The sequence below is a fragment of the Balaenoptera borealis genome (genome assembly GCF_965194805.1).
Source record: "Balaenoptera borealis genome assembly, chromosome: 4".
In the NCBI taxonomy this organism is placed as follows: Eukaryota; Metazoa; Chordata; class Mammalia; order Artiodactyla; family Balaenopteridae; genus Balaenoptera; species Balaenoptera borealis.
Window position 1 is genome coordinate 34,805,921 of NC_138861.1, and position 21,702 is coordinate 34,827,622.

The 21,702-nt window shown below is 38.6% G+C and overlaps 1 protein-coding gene across 5 annotated transcripts in view; it reads left to right on the forward strand.

The window, feature by feature from the left end:
* The window catches only part of GAB1 (GRB2 associated binding protein 1), a 124,028-nt gene that overhangs the window by 80,739 nt on the left and 21,587 nt on the right, over positions 1-21,702 (forward strand). For 3 of the 5 annotated variants that reach the window (XM_082390018.1, XM_082390020.1, XM_082390022.1), the window contains exons 2-7: positions 1,742-2,036; positions 13,233-13,458; positions 13,818-13,898; positions 18,578-19,179; positions 20,399-20,484; positions 20,676-20,979. In XM_082390018.1, coding sequence (XP_082246144.1) covers positions 1,742-2,036; positions 13,233-13,458; positions 13,818-13,898; positions 18,578-19,179; positions 20,399-20,484; positions 20,676-20,979 — 1,594 coding nt within the window. The remainder of the gene's footprint in view (positions 1-1,741; positions 2,037-13,232; positions 13,459-13,817; positions 13,899-18,577; positions 19,180-20,398; positions 20,485-20,675; positions 20,980-21,702) is intronic. The other 2 variants (XM_082390019.1, XM_082390021.1) reach the window with 1 other exon arrangement.

Sequence of the window (21,702 nt, forward strand, 5' to 3'; positions counted from 1 at the left end):
ATTCTTGAGAATATAGATTTTATCTGTAGTCCATGTCTTTGCTTACCTTCCAGGTGAGAGACCAGGAAAGCTTCTAAACCATTTTTTCTCCTCCCTACTCCTTGCCCCCTTCCTCCTCCCCATCCCCCAACCAAAAAAAAAGAGAGAGAGAAACCTATAACTTAAAATATGGCATGATATTAAGGCATGAGAAAAACATTGCTTTTTTTAAAAAATTGTGGTGAGATATACATAACATAAAATTTACCATATTAATCATTTTTAAGTGTACAGTTCAGTAGCATTAAGTACTTTCACATTGTTGGGCAACCATCACTGTCATTTATCTCCAGAACTTTTTCATCTTCTCAAACTGAAACTCTACCCATTAAACACTAACTCCCCATCCCCCTTCCCCCTAACCCCAGGCAACCACCATTTTGCTTTCTCTCTCTGTGAATTTGATTACTGTAGGTACCTCATATAAATAGAATCCTACAATTTTTGTCCCTTTGTGATGGGCTTATTTCATTTACCATAACATCTCAAGGTTTATACAGATTGTAGCATGTGTCAGAATTTTCTTTCAAGGCTGAATAATATTTCACTGTATATATTTCATTTATCTCTTCATTCATCAGTGGACACTTGGGTTGCTTCCACCTTTTGACCGTTGTGAATAATGCTGCTATGAACATGGGTGTACAGATATGTCTCTGAGAGACCCTGCTTTTCATACTTTTGAGTTAGATACCCACACTGGAATTTTTTGAAGGACCGCCATACCATTTTCCACAGTAGTTACACCATTTTACGTTCGCACCAGCAATGCACAAAGCTTCCAATTTCTTCATATCCTGGCCCACACTTGTTACTTTCTGCTTTTTTGATAATAGCCATTCTAATGTGTATGAAGTGGTATCTCATTGTGCATTTCTCTACGGATAGTGATGTTGAACATCTTTTCTTGTGCTTATTGGTCATTTGTATATCTTTCTTGGGGAGTCTATTCAAGTCCTTTGCCCATTTTTTAATTGGGTTGTATATTTTTGTTGTCACTGCTGAGTCGTAGGAGTTCTATATGTGTTCTAGACATTAATTTCTTATCAGATATATGATTTGCAAATATTTCCTCCCATTCTATGAGGTGCCTTTTCACTCTTTGATCATGTTCTTCAAAAATATAAAAGTTTTAAATTTTGATGCAATCCAGTTTCCCTGGCGTTTCGTTTCCTGTGCTCTTACTGTCATAATCAAGAAATCATTATCAAACCTAATATCATCAAGGTTTTCCGTTTTTGTTTTCCTAAGAATTTTCTAGTTTTAGCTCTTACATGTAGGTCTTTGATCCATTTTGAGTTAATTTTTATTTGATACAGTGAGAGTCTAACTTTATTCTTTTGCACTTGGATATCCAGTTTTCCCAGCACCATTTGCTTTTTATATTTAGTAAAAACTAAATTTTCCTTGGTTTGTTGACTTGATATTACATATCAATGTAATAGCTTCTGATATCAATCGGTGTCTTCTGATGTTTAATCAGAAGATCTAATAGAAAACAATAAATGTGTATACACACATTATTAAGTTAATTGAGGAAGCATCAGTAAACTTTGCTGGAGTGGTGGATTATTCTGTGGAAACAAAACGTTGTCTATGACTTTCTCTAGTCAATGCATTTATAAAATTGCTTTGACAAATGTGCATCTTGAAAGATTTCTCTCAAGTTAACACTGGATGGATGTTTTTGTTTTGTTCCTAGGCCTGGAAGAGGAGATGGTTTGTGTTACGCAGTGGCCGTTTAACTGGAGATCCAGATGTCTTGGAATATTACAAAAATGATCATGCCAAGAAGCCTATCCGTATCATTGATTTAAATTTATGTCAGCAAGTTGATGCTGGATTGACATTTAACAAAAAAGAGTTTGAAAACAGCTACATTTTTGATATCAACACCATTGACCGGATTTTCTACTTGGTAGCAGACAGTGAAGAGGAGATGAATAAGTGGGTTCGTTGTATTTGTGACATCTGTGGGTTTAATCCTACAGAAGAAGGTAAGTTCAAGATTTTGTGACTCAACCTGAGTTCTCCTTTATTACTACATTGTAAAAACCGTTGTAAAATTCTTTGTTATTTCAGTTACACAATATAATTTTTTTTTTATAATAGTAACAACATTTAGAAAAAGCAAACCTTTTAATCAGTTTAGGGAGAAATTTTTATAGATTTTAGAAAGAGAGACTACCATTGTGGGGCAGTGTCTAAATAATGTCCTGAAGAAGATGACAAGAAGACATACTTATTTAAGAGCATTTCTTGAGTTCCAAGGTAAATATTAAGTTGAACCTTAACACTGCTGATACTTGATATTTCAACCTGTTAAAATAACATTTTCATGCGGCTCAACTTAATTCTTTGTGAGTTTTTTTTTTAATTGAAGTATAGTTGCTGTACAGTATTATATGTTACAGGTGTACAATATAGTGATTCACAATTTTTAAAGGGTATGCTCCATTTATAGTTATTATAAAATATTGGCAATATTCCCTGTGTTGTACAGTATATCCTTATAGCTTGTTTTATACATGATAGTTTGTACGCCTTAATCCCCTACCTCTCTCTTGCTCCTCCTCCTTCCCTCTCCCCACTGGTAACCACTGATTTCATCTCTGTATCTGTGAGTCTGCTTCTTTTTTGTTATACTCGCTAGTTTGTTATATTTTTTAGATTCCACATATAAGTGATATCATACAGTATTTGTCTTTCTTTGTCTGACTTATTTCGCTTAGCATAACACCCTCCAGGTCTATCTATGTTGTTGCAAATGGCAAAATTACTTCTTTTGATGGCTGAGTAGTATTCCACTGTGTGTGTGTGTGTGTGTGTGTGTGTATACACACACGCCACATCTTCTTTATCCATTCATCTAATGATGGATACAGGAGTTATTTTTTAAACTGTATTGGATTATGGAGTTATGAAATAGCCAAGGTGACTGTCAATACCTATGAAAAGCAAATGAGAATCAGTCACAAAACATGATGAAAAAGTAACAAACATACGAATTTACTTAACACAAATGTCCTAAAAAAAGCATGGAGGAAGAGGGGTCTCAAGTTTTGAAAAAGAGGTAGTGAAGAAAAGCTTCTTGGAGAAAGACCCATTGTGAACTGTAGGCTTTTGAAGGAAGTAGTGTTATATCTACATAAATGAAAGGAGGGACGCAGAACCTGCAGGCTTAGGGGCTAGGGAAGGGCCCAGAGGTGGAGTAGACTCCTAGAGGGCAGAGGGCTATGAATGATAAAGGCAAGGGGAGACTTGCTTGAGGATCTGAGATTTGAGTGCCTTTCCTGGGAGGAGCTGAGTGATTAAAGGCCTCAAGAAGAATTTTTTTTTTTTTTTTAGAAATTTTTATTTATTTTCGGCTGCATTGGGTCTTCATTGCTGCATGCGAGCTTTACCTAGTTGCGGCGAGCGGGGTCTACTCTTCATTGCAGTGCGCGGGCTTCTCATTGCGGTGGCTTCTCGTTGTGGAGCATGGGCTCTAGGTGCACGGGCTTCAGTAGCTGTGGCACGCGGGCTCAGTAGTTATGGCTCACAGGCTCTAGAGCGCAGGCTCAGTAGTTGTGGTGCACAGGCTTAGTTGCTCCGCAGCATGTGGGATCGTCCCAGACCAGGACTCGAACCCCTGTCCCCTGCATTGGCAGGCGGATTCTTAACCGCTGCGCCACCAGGGAAGTCCCTCAAGAAGAATTTTACAAGTGGAATTCCTCTTTGGGTGCTTTTATATTGCTGTCATGACCTTTTATATTCCCTGTCTACTTCTGTACTTCTCTTCCTTTTTAAACAAACACTGAGAACCCACGGAGGGGACTCCAATACTAATTTAGGTTTGCAGAGCCAAGAATCAGAAATAAAGGCGACCTTATTAAATAGGGTCTTTGACCCTGTTGTCTTCATGGTTATACTCACATTGACAAGCATGCATTTCCAAATATCTATATTTAGGAGTGCTGGAGATTCAGTGAGGAGTGGAAAAATTGTGTTAACAATCCACTTCAAGAGTTAGATTGAAGTGAAACAGTCATCATCTCTAATTAGCTCAGGTCAGCATGCTGTTTCCTCTCTGGCCAGGCAGCCCCCAGGAGAAGGAGGCTTCCAGGGCTGGGATTGGCCCAGTGGGCTGGGGGAAACCCCTTGCTGAGGAAATCTAGAATGCTCGAGGGAAAACAGCGCTGAGAAAGGGAAGGAGGCGTCTGATTTAGACAGGAGGCTAATGACCTAGAGCTCTTCAACAGAGTTCTACTGATTAAAAAGCCTCAAGCAATTGTTGCACATGTGGAATTAAAGCTTCAGTTGTTTTTGTAAAGTTACTAAATATGTTCACATTTTAAGTGGGCCTGCTGGTATTACTTCTAACTCCAATAAAACTCCTTTCCCTTCTTGTTTGCATACATGATCTATATTTGAGTGCAGCAGAGAATTTTTCAGTTAAAGTCACAAATGAGATCGCTCTCTTTTTAATGGTTAACAGCCCCTCAGTAATGATAATGATTGGATTTAGACCTCACATTCATTTCCTTGTATGATGGATTTTCAGCTAAAATAATTTAAGTGGTTGTATAATCTTTGTGTTGATGTTGTTCTTTTGCCTGCTACCTTTTCAGTTTAGAATTTGGGGGATATAAAGGCAGATTTCTGTCTCCATTGGTTGCCTGTACAGATTCAGCAGATCTGAAAGACTACAGTAGGTGTTCTTCTGTCTCTTTTTGTTTTCTTTATAATTGTCCGATTTTGCAAAGGATATGAGATGCCCTCTTAGTGCGTTCTCCGGTTAAGGAATGTGAGTGTGTAATTTTTGGAAGCACTTTTGGGGGTGGTTAGAGTTGAGAACCCCCAAAATAAGAATTTGTCATGCTCAAGTGTCCCAGATTAGCTTTGCAAGTTTTAAGGCAAGGAGTCTGGTCCATCTGTCCACCTTGGAATGATTCTTATCATCTGGGAGCCAGTCAGCTCTGGGAAGTAGATAGGTTTTGTCTGCTTTAGAACATTAATTCAGTAATCTACCGAGTTATTTGAGTTTGCCAGTACTCCACTAGGCTTTGGGCATTCATTCAACCGATACATATTAGGTGGCCAGTTAGGCAGACAGATGAGAGGTATTATAGACAGGGAACTGAGCATCTAGTGAGAGAAGAGTCATACCCAAAATAATTCATTACAGTTGATAAGTGCAAGTTAGACATGTATGTATGTACATATATGTGTTCACATTTTTTAATATAAATCATACTTGAACATATATTAAAGTGTTAATATATAACATTAAGGTATAATTTTATATATTAAAGTATGATACTGTGGGAGTGTGTAAATACAGTTTTTGCCCTCATAGAGCTTAAGTCAGTCTAGTAGGAGAGACAGGCAAATAATCTAGGAATTATAATACCAGTTGTTAGGTGCTCTGCTAAAAGAAAAAAAAAAGCATAGATAGCAGCTGATTTCATCTCAGGAGGATCAGGAAAAGCCTAAGTAGTTTTAAATGGCTTTGTGACTATAACTGATACTGTACTGAGAACTTTATTTTTGTCCTTAGGGGAACATCTTCATTGGCATTAGTAGTCAGAATCAGTTACAATGCCTGTGTTCACTTCATAAACTTACTAGTATAGGGAGGGGGAAAGTTTCAAAACTTGAAAGCCGCCTTTTCAGTGGCAAAACTCCCAAATTCTTATAAAACAGATTAGAAGTATATTTGCCTTGAGTGAAGCTCTCAATTTGTGAACTTGTAATCTTCACAATATCCATAAAAGGGGAAGTTGTAAGAAAATTAATAATATGATTAATCAAATTTGATGTATATAAGCTGAGTTGGTTACCAAGAGTAGCTATGCTAATCACAGATCATTTTTATCTGTTCATTAAAATAAGTCCCTAAGGACTTCAGTTTGCTGAAGTCAAAATACTTCAGTTTGCTGAAGTCAAAATACTTCAGTTTAAATACTTTTAAATTTAGTTCCTGATCTGTATCTAAATTCAATTGTGCTTATTTTTTCGATTCTATAATTTAGATGTTTTTACAAGTTCATCCTGGCCATCTCCCAAATAACCACAGTTAGAAATGTCTTACTAGACTGTGTTGGAGACTTGAGTTTCTTGGAATAAATCAGTGAAAGATGAGCAATCCTTCATTGTGTAGTATCAAGGAGCCACACAAATAGTTTTATTTTGCTCTATAATTTTGGTTTTTGAAGCATAGTAGCAAAACTGCAAAAAGCCTTTAAAAGCCAACCATTGTATTTCCCTATTCATTTGTAGTAGCTGACTTTGCTAGATGCCTTCTTCAAAATTCCACATATTTAAAGCTTTGTATCAAATTCTAAACTGCAGAGAACTGCTGTTATCCTTTGTGATCACATTCATACAGTTTAATATGACAAGGGGAATATCAAAATGTCTTTGTTCTTCCATTAACTTTACTACTTGCTTTATATTCTCCTGCTTCCTCCACTCACTGTATAATAGGGGCTTTTGTCTTTACCTAGATCTGTCCCCTGAGCCCTGTGTTCTTCCCTTTTCAGACAGCCGAATATGCTCCCACTCCTGGCGTAAAATTAATAACATGAAATGATTTTTCACTAAAACTAGTTTCAGGGTAGACGTGGGAAGAAGTAGACTATGCTTGGTATTACAGCCTGAGAACATAACTATCCCCAATCCCTAGGAGAATAACTAATTTTCTCCTGAAAACAAAAGGAAAGGGGAAAATTCTGACCTGTGTTTTGATTCCAGGAACCTCTCAAAATATCATTACCATGTTATTTCCGCTGCCCCAGGTGACCATTGCTATTATTGAATACTCAGAATGCTGGCAGGCTGAATCTGTTTTTCAATTCTAGCTCATTGCACTGTGTGTGGTTCCTATGAATGCTTTTATTTAGTAGACTTGAGACCAAGAAACTAATTTCTTTTGTTTTTCTTGGAAATGTGCAGATTTATTTTTGTTTCTACACGAGGTGGAAGCTGTAAAATCTGCTAAACAAGTGCCAGGAAACTCAGCCTTAGGGCTGAACGCAACTAACTTGGTGCAGAGGCTCCTGGTCTCATTTCAGGTGCAAGTTTACAAAGTTGCCTCTTAATCAGTTGAGTTGCTTTTCTCAAAATGCCCAGATAATACTGGCTTAAAAAAAAAGTGTGATTCTCTGATAGTCTTCCTTTTAGAAAAGTAGGTAAACTAATGTGAGAATATACACACGCTGCCATTCCTGCAAAGCAGTGCTTCTTAATTAGGGAACTTAAATTTCTTTTTATTCACTTTTTTATGCAGGTATAACTTACTACTGTGCAAGGCACAGATCGTAAGTTTACAGTTCAATATAGTTTTATATATCCATTCTGTATCTATACATAGAAATCTGTGAAACCGCCACTCAAATCAAGAAATGGAACAATTCCAGTCCCCTAGGTTTTCTCACGTTTCTTCCCAGTAAACACCCAGAAAAAAGTTCAAATGTGTAACCATTATTTTGCTTCTGTCACCATAGATTAGTTTTCCCTATACTTGAACTTTACACAAACAAAACCATTGAGTCTGGCTTCTTTTTTCAATAGTAAGTCTGTGAGATCCATCTATGTTGCATGTCGCAGGAGTTCAGCATCCTACGTAGCATTCCACTGTGTGAATATATCGTAAATTACTGATCTTTTCAAATGTTGATAGACATTTGGCTTGTTTCCAGTTTTTAGTGAATACAAATAAAGCTGCTGTGAACATTTTTACATCTGTCCTTTGATGGACATGAACACTTTGCTCTTTGGTATATATACCCATGAGTAGAATTGCTGCAGTTCATCATAGGATATATATTTTTCGTTTTAGTAGATTTGCTAGTAGCTTTAGTTTTCCAAAGTTATTGTGCCAATTGCTTTCCTACCAGCAGCATATAAAATTTCTAGTTACATTACCAGCATTTGGTGTTGTGGGTCGTTAATTTTAGCCATTCTAGTGAGTGTGTATCTCATTGTGGTCTTACTTTGCATTTTCCTGAGGACCAATCCAACCAGAGTCTGTCTGTTCTGTTTTGTCTTCTTTTGTTTTATCACACATTTTCAAGCTACTGCCCCTGAGATCTTGATTCATTGAGTTTCCTGAGGTGAGGCCCAGGCACCTAGATTTCTCAAATACCCAACAAGAGATTCTGATGCCAAGATACCATGACACCTCTGGATGAAAATTAAATCATTTGTCAGCACTAAGGGTTTGTTTTAAAAGTCTCCAAGAATGTTTTCACACTCTATTAAGGAGATAGATGGTCATGACAAATAAGAAGATTGGACTCTGATGAAAGGTCTTCGATTTTTGATTAAATAATTTGTTGACATTTCAGGTTGCTTCAGTGAAAATTGTGACTACCACTCTTTCTTGTTTGTATCCATTTGATAGATTTACCCTTATAAAATGTTCTTCCATAAAAAAGGGTATGTTCAGAAGTGAGAAGACGGCCATTTCTTTTTTTATTGCTCTTTTTACTTTATTTTATTTTTTATTTTTTTTGGCCACACCGCGCAGCATGTGGGATCTTAGTTCCCTGACCAGGAATCAAACTGGCACCCCCTGCATTGGAAGGCCAAGTCTTTTTTTTTTTTTTAACTTAATTTTTTTTTTTTTTGGCTGTGTTGGGTCTTCGTTGCTGCGCGCTGGCTTTCTCTAGCTGTGGCGAGCGGGGGCTACTCTTCCTCGTGGTGTGTAGGCTTCTCTTTTTGTGGAGCACGGGCTTTAGGCACGCAGGCTTTAGTAGTTGCAGCACACAGGCTCAGTAGTGGAGGCACGTGGGCCCTAGAATGCACGAGCTTCAGCAGTTGTGGCTCGCAGGCTCTAGAGCACAGGCTCAGTAGTTGTGGCACATGGTCTTAGTTGCTCCGCGGCATGTGAGATCTTCCCGGACCAGGGATTGAACCCGTGTCCCCTGCATTGCCAGGTGGATTCTTAACCACTGCGCCAGCAGGGAAGTCCCAAAGGCGGAGTTTTAGCCACTGGACCGCTGGGGAAGTAGAAGACGGCCATTTTAGCATTAATAGTAATGCATACTCTTTGTGGACTCTTATTTGCTAGGTTAGTTAGATATAAATCACATAAATCTATTTGAAATGCTTCTCTTTACAGAAAAAAAAAAAATCTACAACAGACCTGGTAAATCAGGAATCAGTAGATACAGAGCGACCTTGACCTATTTACCTTTAATTGTGAACATAAAGGGAAAACTTTTGCAATAGCAACAAACAAATGTTCTGTCAACAAATGTAGCCCATCTTGGGAGGAAGGGATCTCATCTGGTCTCCTGACAGGAAGTGAGCAACACCCCAGTTTTATTACCACATGCTCAGGAAGGGTATGTCAGTAGTTGCAAAATCAGAGGATCTTAGCACATTAACTTTGAAATAGTCTACCTTACCCATAATAAAGAGTAAGATTGCTTCCCTGGGCTTAAGCACGTGTACCATTTGATTTAAAAAATATTATTTTGAATATTTCAAGGCATTGGCTGGGCACTCCAGCTTGTATGAGGGACACTAACTCCAGAGCCTTATGCTTCCAAATAGGATAAAGCTGTGCATTAAGGTAGGGATCGTGTGAACCAATCTATTATTTGTGGCTCCCCTCACAGAACAATCTACTCCTCTTCACTGAAAACTCCTTAAGGCTTTCCTTTGCAGTACTTATTAGCTTTCTAAGTAAAATTAAATTAAGAGTTTGCTGCAGCAGCTTATTAGGCCTTTAGTGGATGCTGATTATCATCTTCATGCCTTCTGAATTAAGAGGCAGGAAATAATTTTACACACAGAAGCACACCCTATGCTGATGTTTGGTTCTCAGAAACTTGATACCAGCAATTACTTAGAAAGAGCAGTAAGTCCGAAACCCAAGTGAGGCAGAAAGCAATAAACATGGTCTGCTCAACTACTTGTAGGGTAGAATGGGGGCTAATCCCATGTCTTTCTAAGGTTGAAGAGAAGTTTCTTCTTTCAGACCAGTTGGTTAACTTTGGCTAGAAGTTTTATGTTGAAGAATATTTAGATACCATGCCATGCTGGCATTAAAATCACAGAGTTGAGGATATAGTCAAATTACCATGAGTAAAATCATCCCAAACACTCAAACTTTGAAGATGGTGCATTATCTGAGCCCAGGGTGGTAAAGCAGTGTCCCCTTCCCTTTTAAAGTCCTTTGTATGCCATGTTGTTTGGAACGGTTGGGCTTGCTGTTCACTGCTATTTGAAGGTCTTTTCTTCCATGAGCTTGCTAGTGAACATAATGAAGGTTTCTCTCTAGTTCTTGCCTCTGAGAAGTATACATAAGTCTTCCCATATTGTGAACAAGATTTTTTTGTTAAAAAAGGAACCTTTGAATCCCAGTCCTTTTGTCAGAAAATGGAGAGGCTCTTGCAGCTATAAAAGAGTAAAACACTTGCATCATTCACAGGTGGCAGAAATGGAAGGTTAAAAATGAGATAGTCAAAAAAAAAAAAAAAAAATGGGATAGTCCCATTGTGTTAATAAAACAAGGCCAAACAAAAGTGATTGCTTGGCTGGGTGACTTTTTTCCCATTTAAGATGAATCACTCAGTTCGTTTAATATATAGCCATCTAGTTTAGAAAAAATACTAAAGGAAAAGTGTATCTATAAAAACAACGACTTGAAAAAAAAAAAAAAACCCGCCTGGAAAAGTTATTTTAGGAATTACAGTGGAAAACTAGAATTCATACTATTTTATACAGTAAAGTTTTTCCAGTGTTTAGTTTGATTTTGTTTGGTCAGAGCTAAACATTGAACTGGATTATACAATTTTACCATATCTCTGTGGTAGAAGAAAGAAGTATATAAAATATACTTGTGAATACACTCTGTAGGCTACATGGAATACAGCAACTACTTTGTGATTCCTCTCCTTTTTTTTTCTCCTCAATGTTGTATGTATTTTTCTTAAGGTCTTTAAAGGGTAAATATTTTTCATAGTTCTCTAAAGTTTAACACTCCACAAGGATTTACTCTGAGTCACTGATTAACCTATGGCATTTCACATCCCCTTAGATAAATCTGTTTATATTTGTTTCAAAATCAAAACAGTACAACATTTCATAGGGTATGTTATAAACACTATTTATAACCAGCATCAATTAGACATGATGAGGTATTTATGAGTTCCTGCGAAATTATGCCATTATCTTGTATAAATGTCGAAAAATTAATTTTTTCTTTTCTCACCATCGTCTGTTCTGGCCTTTCATAAATAAGAAAGAATGAATTAATTAATTTCTGTCATAAAGTGTTAGCTTTTGTTAGATGAGCTTGTGTGAAGACTTGACATTGCGTGCAGCATAACAAAGATAGAACATTAGAAATTAGCTCAACTTCTCCTTAACTCAGGCCAAAGTCTCCAACAGGAAGAAATTTTCATACTCGGTTAGCATTTAGCAGGGCTCACAGATTTCTGGAAGAGCAAATTCCAAACGGCACGTGCAGGTGAAGGGGTCTTGCAGATTGAGGATTGCTTTCACCTCTTCCAACCTGGTATAGAGAAAGTGCTAAGTGAGTTTCTGTTGGGTGAATGGAGTGTTTTCGAGCATCTGACCCAGGAGTTCTGAGCCTTTTTGTTTGCTTTGGGGACCCACAATTAAAGATAAACTAATTAAAGATAGCCATACTCACGTGTTATCATTCAATCTTTACCATTAGGATATGAGCTTCTCTGCCTAGGAGGAAGAGTTTTGAAATGAGCTACATAAACTTGGCTGTAGTGCGTATGTGGATGTTAATGTTGAATACATAAAGACCTCATCAAAAGCACATGGACTTATTCTGTAGAATCTAGAGAAGAGAGGGCAGACATTTTGCTCTTCCCTGGGGAATTGACAGGCCAAATGACCTGCCTGTTATTCTATTCTATAGAACATATTAAGTCTTCTTAGCACTTTTTAACATCATTACATACTGTTTTGTTGTGAAAAATCTCAGTTTCAACCCAGCCTTTTCTGTTCTAATATAAACAGACAATAAACAGATTTGTTTATTCGAATATGAGCATTTACCTTTTTTTTCTGGATTTATGGCCCCGAATTCGTAACCAGACTAACAGAATTTTTCTTCTGGGACCTCAAAATTTTCCTTGGTTGTGTCAGTGAGATTTTATTTCTAGGCTTTCAACTTGTTTTCAAATTACTTCATTCTACACAATTTAGCTATTTTCATATGTCTTCTCAGAATGTAGTTAAGTGCTTAATAAATTACTTCTTTACCTGCTGCTTTCTTTACCTTCTTTCTTTACCTTCTTTACCTTTTGCATGAAAATACTACAGAAATCCGATAATGGCAAATGAGGCTATGAGCCGAGGAAAGAGGTGATGCCTTAAAGAAAAGCTCTTTCCTTAAATGTGAATCCTGGAGTTAGACATATTTCTCCCTAGTCGGTGGCTAAGAAGTAGAAAGAAAAGAATGAACAGCAAGATAAACATGGGGTAAAGAGCTGGCTCTGGTACACACAGCACCATGGGCCCGTAGATACCACATAATAGAATGGGTCTCCTTGGGAGGTTGGCTTGGCTTAGAAAGTGCTTTATTATCATGGAAAAAAAGTCTGCTGCTACTTGTGCTAACATCTCCATTCCCAGTAACCTCAAAACCAAAGAGTGTTCAAGGCAACGTTAACCAAGGCTTTTTTTTTTTTTTTTTTTTTTGGGCGCACCCTGAGGCTTGCGGGATCTTAGTTCCCCCACCAGGGATCGGACCTGGGCCCCGGCAGTGAAAGCGCCAAGTCCTAACCAGTGGACCGCCAGGGAATTCCCAACCGTGGCTTTTTTAGAGCCCCTGGAAGAAAGAACCCTACCCTTCAGATCTCTTTAACGAGAACCAATAATTTTCTGTGTCAGCGTTGCCATTTAGGTAGTACGTATTTTAACTGACATTGTCCTGGTTTATCCTGTCTCCGTGTGTTTAAACGGTTTATCTCCAAACTTTCCAGTAGCTGGTCACAAAGCACCGAGCTGATCTCCCTGTGCTATGCGGCTGCTATCTGAGGGATAGGGAGGGTGGGAGACGCAAGACGGAGGAGATACGGGGATATATGTATACGTATAGCTGATTCACCTTGTTATACAGCAGAAACTAACACCACATTGTAAAGCAATTACACCCCAATGAAGATGTTTAAAAAAAAAATGGGATGGACAGTGATGGTCACACTTGGGTGTTGCAGATCCCGTGAAGCCACCTGGCAGCTCCTTACCAGCGCCAGCTGATTTACCGCTGGCGATAAATACAGCACCACCGTCCACCCAGGTGGATGCCTCCTCAGCTGCTCCACCTCCTCCGTATCAGCTAATTAGCCTTCCACCACACCTGGAAACCCTTGGCATCCAGGAGGATCCTCAGGACTACCTCTTGCTAATCAACTGTCAAAGCAAGAAGCCTGAACCCACCAGGTAAACCACCTGCGTCTGTGCGTGTACGTGCATCCCTTAGGCATTCTTACCTTTAAACTTTTGTAACCCTGATTTGAAGGCTTAAAAGTAACCACCTATATATAGAAGCTCATCTTTTAGGCTTATAATTCAGGTTGATGTTCCTCCACGAATGATTTCTGATATTCAGGAGATTTTATTGGAGAAGCACACTGTCTATCATTTTTGGCAAAGAACACGTGCGCCTTCATGGCTCTTTTGGAAATCTGTCTCCTGTGTCTTAGTCCTTGTTACAGATTCACAGTGTTAACTTTGCTTAACAGATTTCACTGATTTATAAATGGTGATCTTGCTCCATTTCTTGTGTGATTGTAAACCAGCCAAGGGTCATCTTTTGTTTCTGAAGAAGGAGAGGAATACCTACTGCTAGAAGATTTTGAAAGCAAAACGATTCCATTGCAGTGAGTGTGTTGTGGTTGCTTTGGATCTGTGTGAGAAATTAATCGTACAGGTAAAATCCCAATATAGCAAATCCTATGGAATAAACAAATCAGATGTTCGTGAAATTTGATGAAATCAAATATATTGCTAAAAACTTTGAAACTTTCAAATCTTCACACCTAGTGATGAAGCAGAGCTTACCACGTGCCTTGACTTTGCAGATTTTTAAGTAAAATGAAGTCTGTGGATTTCAGTACTTGACCAAAGATATCATAAAAGTTTGCCGAATCCTTGGTTTCCCTGTCATCTTGATCTCTGCTCCCATACCCCTCTTTTTTTCTAAGCTATAAGATATTTTAATTTAATCGTTCTTCTCATTTGATGTTGAATAATTGGAAGACTGGAGGTAACGGTGAGAACTGAGCCAGAAATTGATGATCACAAGGCCTGTCATACCATTAATAGCTATGTGACAACTGGTGATATGGGGTATATTTATTATCTTAATTTGCAATATCAAGGAGGGAGGTGAATTGCATTGAAATATAAAAGATATTTTTTTAAACAGGGATATTAGATTCAAGCATTATTTTTATTAAAAAAAGATTTTTTTCGTGTTGAAAGTGACTGTTACTGGGCTAAAGGATCATACAAAACCCTTGTTCAAAAATTTTTATGTAGAATTTGTTAATATCCACAAATTAGTTTCTGTGAACCATTCCCTGAGATAGTGGAAATAGCTCACAAACCTTCCAAAGATGAGTTTCTATATATTTGTTGTAATGGGATTTTACCTGTAAAAGTAAAAAAAAAAAAAAAAAAAAAAAAAAAGAAGGAAAAATTATAAATCAACACTAGTTAATATCAAATTCTAACTTGATTTTTGCTTGTTTGCTGTGAGAATTTAAAATTATACACTCGCAACGTTGTTGCATATGCTACTAATAACTAAGATTTTATTTTAGGGAGCTCCACAATTATTTTTCCATCTCAGCTTTTCAAGAGCCAACAGCTAAGTGACAGTTTTCAGTCCATTTTCTTTTTATATAGTGTCTTTCATTGATCTCATTGGTATCATAGCTTTCCTACTGTAGTAGAAATTATGCTCAAAATCATTACTCAGATATATTTTGTATCTGTATTTTGCAAAAGTGACAGTTAAATAGCAAATATTCGTGAAGTACCCACTGAGGTCCCACTGTTTCGCTAGGTGCTATGAAGGTACAAACTAATTACATAAGATACAGCCCCCTTAGATTCAGTCACCTTCAGAGTTTAAAAGTAAAGCTTGTGAAGGAATCAAAACATGCAAGCATGAAGTGCTTATAGATGAAGGCAAGATGTGAGCATTGCCTTGCAAACGCCCGTTCATCCTGCAGTCCTCAGCTCAGACATCTCCTCCAAGGAGGCATTCCACTAAACTCCCAGGCTGTGTTAAATGCCTCTCTGGGTTTTCAGAGAATCCTGGTTGTACCCCCATGTCTCTGTTTTATTGGGTTGGCCAAAAAGTGCCTTCGGTTTTTTAAGTAAAACTAAAAGACACATTTTTCATTTTTACCAAGAGCTTTATTGAACAATATATTCACCCTTTTGTTCCACTATCTTCTGCCATTTTTCAGGCAACTTCATAATTCCATCTTCCCAAAACTTTTTATCTTTTTGAGCAAAGAACTATTCCAGGTGCCTTTTACAGTCTTCCAGGGAATTGAAATTTTTTCCATTAAGAGAATTTTGTAAAGACCGAAATAAGTGGAAATCTGAAGGTGCAATGTCTGGTGAACATGGCGGATGAGTCAGAACTTCCCAGCCAAGCTGTAACAGCTTGTTTTGCCTGGTCATCAAAGAAACATGCAGTCTTGCGTTACCCTGATGGAAGATTATGCGTTTTCTGTTGTCTAATTCTGGATGCTTTTCCTCAAGTGCTGCTTTCAGTTGGTCTAATTGGGAGCAGTACTTGTTGGAATTAATCGTGTGGTTTTCCGGAAGGAGCTCATAACAGAGGACTCCCTTCCAATCCCACCATATACACAACATCACCTTCTTTGCATGAATACTGGCCTTTGGTGTGTTTGGTGGTGGTTCATTTCACTTGCCCCATGCTCTCTTCCATTTCACATTATTGTACAGTATCCACTTTTCATCACCCGTCACAATTTGTTTTAAAAACGGAACATATTCATTACGTTTAAGTAGAGAACTGCATATGGAAATACGCAGTTCTCAAGAAGGTTTTCTACACTTAATTTATGTGGAATCCAAACCTCAAAGCGATTAAAACATAACCAAGCTGGCACAAATGATTTTCAACGCTTAATTTGGATATTTTGAGTACGTCAGCTATCTCCCACGTGGTATGACGTTGATTGTTCTCAGTTAATGTCTCTATTTGATCGCTGTCAACTTCAACTGGTCTACCTGACCGTGGAGCATCGTCCAGTGAGAAATCTCTAGCACGAAACTTCGCAAACCACTTTTGACACGTTCGATCTGTCATAGCACCTTCTCCATACGCTACACAAATCTTTCTTTGCGTTTCAGTTGCATTTTTACCTTTCTTGAAATAATAAAACATAATATGCTGAAAATGTTACTTTTTCCTTCCATTTTCAATATTAAAATGGCTATACAAAAATTCACCAATTTTGATAAGTCTTTTTTTAAATGCACGCTGATATGACAGCTGTCACATACAGTCCAGCAAAACTGTTTCAAATGAAGTTAAAGACAACTAAGTGCTACTAGAGCCATCTTACGGAAAAAGCGGAACGAACCTTTTGGCCAGCCCAGTATCACAGAATTGGAAATAGCTTGATAATTTTATGTATTCTCCACTAAACTCTAAGCTAGTCAAAGACAGGGAATTTAGTACTCATTGTACTTCTAGCTTCTTCTTAACTTCACGTTTGAATTAAATCAGGTATAAATTTTAGAACATGCGTGAGAAATTCCTAGAAAGGTCAGTGCAAGTGTTTTTGAGAGAGAGGGTGAGATACCTCATAGGAGGAGTAGCCTCAGTGCCAAGTGGAGTTGTTTGTGGGCTTTTTGTAGTTCCTACAGCCTGTAGGAACCCTTAAAGGGATTTTCTCTGAATAGGTGAGTGACCTGAGAACCATGTTTTGGAAATATTGATCTTCTAGCGGTCCTGGTCCTATCGATGGTACGATAGATTGGAAGAGGCAGAAGCTAGAGGAAAGAAGTTTGCTGAGGGAGGGGTCCGTGGTGTAGATCTCAGCAGAGATACGGACCTGAACTTGGGGTGGTGACAGTGGGAACAGAGTGGGGGAATAGGCGCTTGGCTAGAAAGAAGGGCTTTGTGCCCAAGTGATGGTGGTGATCAAAGAGAATGAATCAAAGTTGATTGGATTTTGAGTTTAGAGAATCTGGGATATAAAGACATTTCTTTTCATGGCAAGTCAGAAAGGACCACCAATTGGAGAAGTAAGTTGAGTTTAGTTTGGTACACATGAGCAAGGGAACACTGGGATAACCAAGTAGCAATACGTTTGAACCATTTGTAAATACAGGACTCGGAGTTTGGTGAGAAGATGGCAGTTGTCAGCATTCAGTAGAAGGGGAAGTTACGGGAAAGCAGGATTTTTTAATGGTGTGTGCTATAAAGACTTAGAGGACTGATTTCTGATGGCCATTTTCAGGTTGGAGAGACAGGAAGAAAGAGGCAGTCAGTGAAACAAGGGCATAATCAGTGAGGAAGAAGGAAAGTCAGAATTTTGCAATAAAGGTCCTCTGATAGTAGTGGGGGAGAGTTTCAGTGAATAAATGCAATACACAGCGCCAGATGTTACCAAGAAATCAGGGAGATATGCCCTTTAAAAAAAAACTATCACAAGTTATTTTTTTTAAATATTGAGTTTAAATTCCTACAGGACTTTGGACAACACACATAGGTAGGTAAGGTATCTTGTTTAGCATTAAGGAAGGACAAGCGTTCTGGTATTGGTAGCTTCATTTTGACTTATTCCCAAATTTCGTGATACCACAAAATACAGAGACCAAAAATGTACCCAAAGCATAAAATACATTCTAATGAGATTTCTCAAGGTGAATTATTGTTCGGAGTTGGCTAACTCCTTGCCTTGTATTTTGATTCTTTTCATAGTATTGGCTAAATATTTGTTAAAGAAAATAAATAGAAAGGAAGATACACAAAACCTATCAAGTTGCCACCTCCTTGTATGACACATTGAATGTATTCAATACCAGGTAATCATTAGACTTTTCATTTTACAGAACAACAGAGTTGCCACAGGTGGGCTAAAGAGCAGTGGATCACCTTGATAAACTGTTGGCACGAGGTTTTTGCATGCTTTTCAGAGGAAGTGCTTTTCCTGGTGTCTTGTGCCTTAATTATTTACCTTTCTCCAAGTTTTGTACCTTTCTAATTCCAGTGCTTCAGGGATTGTGGTTTTACGTGTGGATATACTAGGTGGAGGTGGGGGGGTGTGAACAGGTGCAGAACGAGATTAGGGAGAATGCTTTTGGTTTTGTGGTGGCGGTTTTGTTATCTGGTGTATAATCATAAAAACTCAGGAACATTCGTGCTTTCAATCAGATGGGTGACACACACCAAAAACTTGAATGAAAAAAGCCATGGAGTTTGATTGCTAAGCTAGAAATACATTTATTAAAATGTAGTCTTCGGTCTTCACCGTGTCTTCTGTCATTAACAATTCTTATTTAGAACGCACGCTGATTCTGCGAAATCCACCCCTTCGGAGACAGACTGCAATGATAACGTCCCTGCTCATAAAAATCCTGCTTCCTCCCAGAGCAAACATGGAGTGAATGGCTTTTTCCAGCAGCAGATGATGTATGACTCTCCACCGTCTCGGGCTGCATCCGTTTCCGTAGACTCCAGCCTTTATAACCTGCCCAGAAGTCACTCCCACGACGTCTTACCAAAGGTGTCTCCTTCAAGTACCGAAGCTGACGGAGAGCTCTATGTTTTTAATACCCCATCCGGGACCTCGAGTGTAGAGCCTCAAATGAGGCATGTATCTATTAGTTATGACATTCCTCCAACACCTGGTAATACTTATCAGATTCCACGAACATTTCCAGAAGGAACCTTGGGGCAGACGTCAAAGCTAGACACTATTCCAGATATTCCTCCACCTCGGCCACCGAAACCGCATCCGGCTCATGACCGATCTCCTGTGGACACGTGTAGCATCACACGCACAGCCTCTGACACTGACAGTAGTTACTGTATCCCGACAGCAGGGGTGCCACCGTCCCGTAGTAATACCATTTCCACTGTGGATTTGAACAAATTGCGAAAAGGTCAGCTCCAGTTGGCTTTTCCTGGCTTAGAGGTTAATGATAGAAAATCTCTTTTTCTGAGTATTTGTTCTTGGACGCTTAGTGTGACATTAAACGGCAGTCCCTTTTTTCTTCAGCGCTGCAGTTACCCACTCAGGTAGCGAAGCTGTCAGAGCCTCATTAGATCCCAGGAAGTGTGTTTGTGCAGGCAGCATGTGCCTGTGTACATGTTGTGGTGGAAGGGAGAAAGACGAGGAGTTTTTCACCCCTAAGAAGTATGGCCTTAGTAATACTTCCCTGCCTCAGGGAGTGTGCACCGCTCTCTCTCACTTGCTCTACATCCTGGGTGAGCAGACCCGATGGGGCAGAGGCACAGGAAATGGACCAGCCACAAAGCCTTTCCCAGTCATACCCTTTCCCGTATTTGTGTCCTATTACGGCCGCTTCTGTGTCACATCTGTTGGGCTCTGTTTCCTTCCTTCCCAGATCAACAGTTTTTACGTTATGTCTACCAGGTGATATTCAGTTGCAATCAGGTCATTCTGCTTTTTGTTTGTTTGGTTTTATTTATTTTTAAAGCTCTGAATCTTCTCTCCCCTTACCCCTTAGCCACTTCACTGATTCCTGTACCATCTTCATAGAGCCTGCCAAAAGTTATAGACTTTGAGAGGAGAAAAATTGAGTCTGGGTTAGCCTCTGAGGGTCCTAAAGTCCTGAAAATAAAAAGCCCAAGTTTAAAAGGCACCCACCCTAAAAACTACGTCTGACACTTCTGGATTTTGTGGTAGAGTTATCCAGCTGTTCTAAAGAAGTTAAAGATTTGATGCCTTGTGGATGGTACTTATGTCAATACTTACTTAGCCATTCAACACCAATTTCTAACTTCTTTCTTGAAATGGCTGTAATGTATCTTCAGGTGGTTATAATAAGTTAGTGAGATATAAGTTATACCCAAGGGTACAAAAGATAAGAAAACAGAAGTATTTCTTTTCTCCATCTTTAAATAACCCATCTCACTGTCATAATCAAATACTGATACTGGTTAGCATATGAATAAATGTCTGCATTTTCTAGTGGTTTAATGTTTCAATTCAATATATTATTCTTTGAGCATCCTTTTTAAAATCTGTGTGTGTGCATGCATGCATATATGAAAAGAGAGAGAGAGAAGGTCATTCCTGATTACCCTGGGAACTGGCAAAGATGGGGAGAAATATTGATAGTTTGTTCTCTGTTTTAGATGCTAGTTCTCAAGACTGCTATGATATTCCACGAACATTTCCAACTGATAGATCTAGTTCACTCGAAGGCTTCCACAACCACTTTGTAAGTATAATTGACCTTGACATCATCAAGTGTATTTCATTGTCAAAACCTTCGCACTTAGGACCCTGAGACTAAATGAGATCCTGAAATAAAAGTCCCTTCAGATCCACATGAATAGGCATAACTTACAACTCTGTTTTCCTGTTTGACAGTAGTTCTTGTTTATTAAAAGAAATGTATGTGTGTTTTAGAAAATCAAAAATGTATTGACAGTGGGGAGTGTATCAAGCGAAGAACTGGATGAAAATTATGTCCCCATGAATCCCAACTCTCCTCCACGACAACATTCCAGCAGTTTCACGGAACCAATTCAGGAAGCAAATTATGTGCCAATGACTCCGGGGACATTTGATTTTTCTTCATTTGGAATGCAAGTGCCTCCTCCCGCTCATATGGGCTTCAGGTCCAGCCCGAAGACCCCTCCTAGAAGGCCAGTTCCTGTTGCAGACTGTGAACCACCCCCCGTGGATCGGAACCTCAAGCCAGACAGAAAAGGTAAGGAGAGCGTGGCGTGGTAAAAGGGCCGGGGGTTGCCAATTGAGATCTGCATTTAACTGTCATTAAATCCAAAATGGAATCGGGACTAGAAATTCAGAAGTATTTCATATTACCTAAGTTACCAGCTTGTTTAAGTAAAGTAGTATTGCTGTTTATAGATTAATAATTATTATGTCATATGTTGATGCCCAGGTGAGATTTTTAAGTCTCCTATCTCTGGAGCAGAGGTTACAAACTAAAATATTCACAAGGATTGGCAAGCAACGGGAGATAATTAGGAGAAACTGGAATGCCTTTGGCCCATCCAAATGGAGTCACTAATTACTGCCTGCCTACAATTCTTTGTGAACTTGTGAAACTAACATGGGCCCCCCTAGAGGAAGATCTTCTGATTATCAAAGGAAGTCAAAAATTTGGGGTTTTATGTGTATTTTCTTTTGATTTTTAAGTTCTACCACCTAATTTAATTATTTTAAAAAAAACAAAACGAAACATTGCAGACCATACCACACACTTTTACAAGCTAGATATTGTCTTTGGTTGGTCTTTTGTAACCTCTCCTCCGGAGTATTTAATATCAAATCAGACTTGAGATTATTAGTGCACTTGCCATGATTCTTTAAGAACAGTAAGGTTGCTTGTATACTCTTTCCATTCTGTGCATATAACAACTTTTTAAAAATGATTCTGCCTTTGCTGGGGTGTAAACAAATGCTTCTA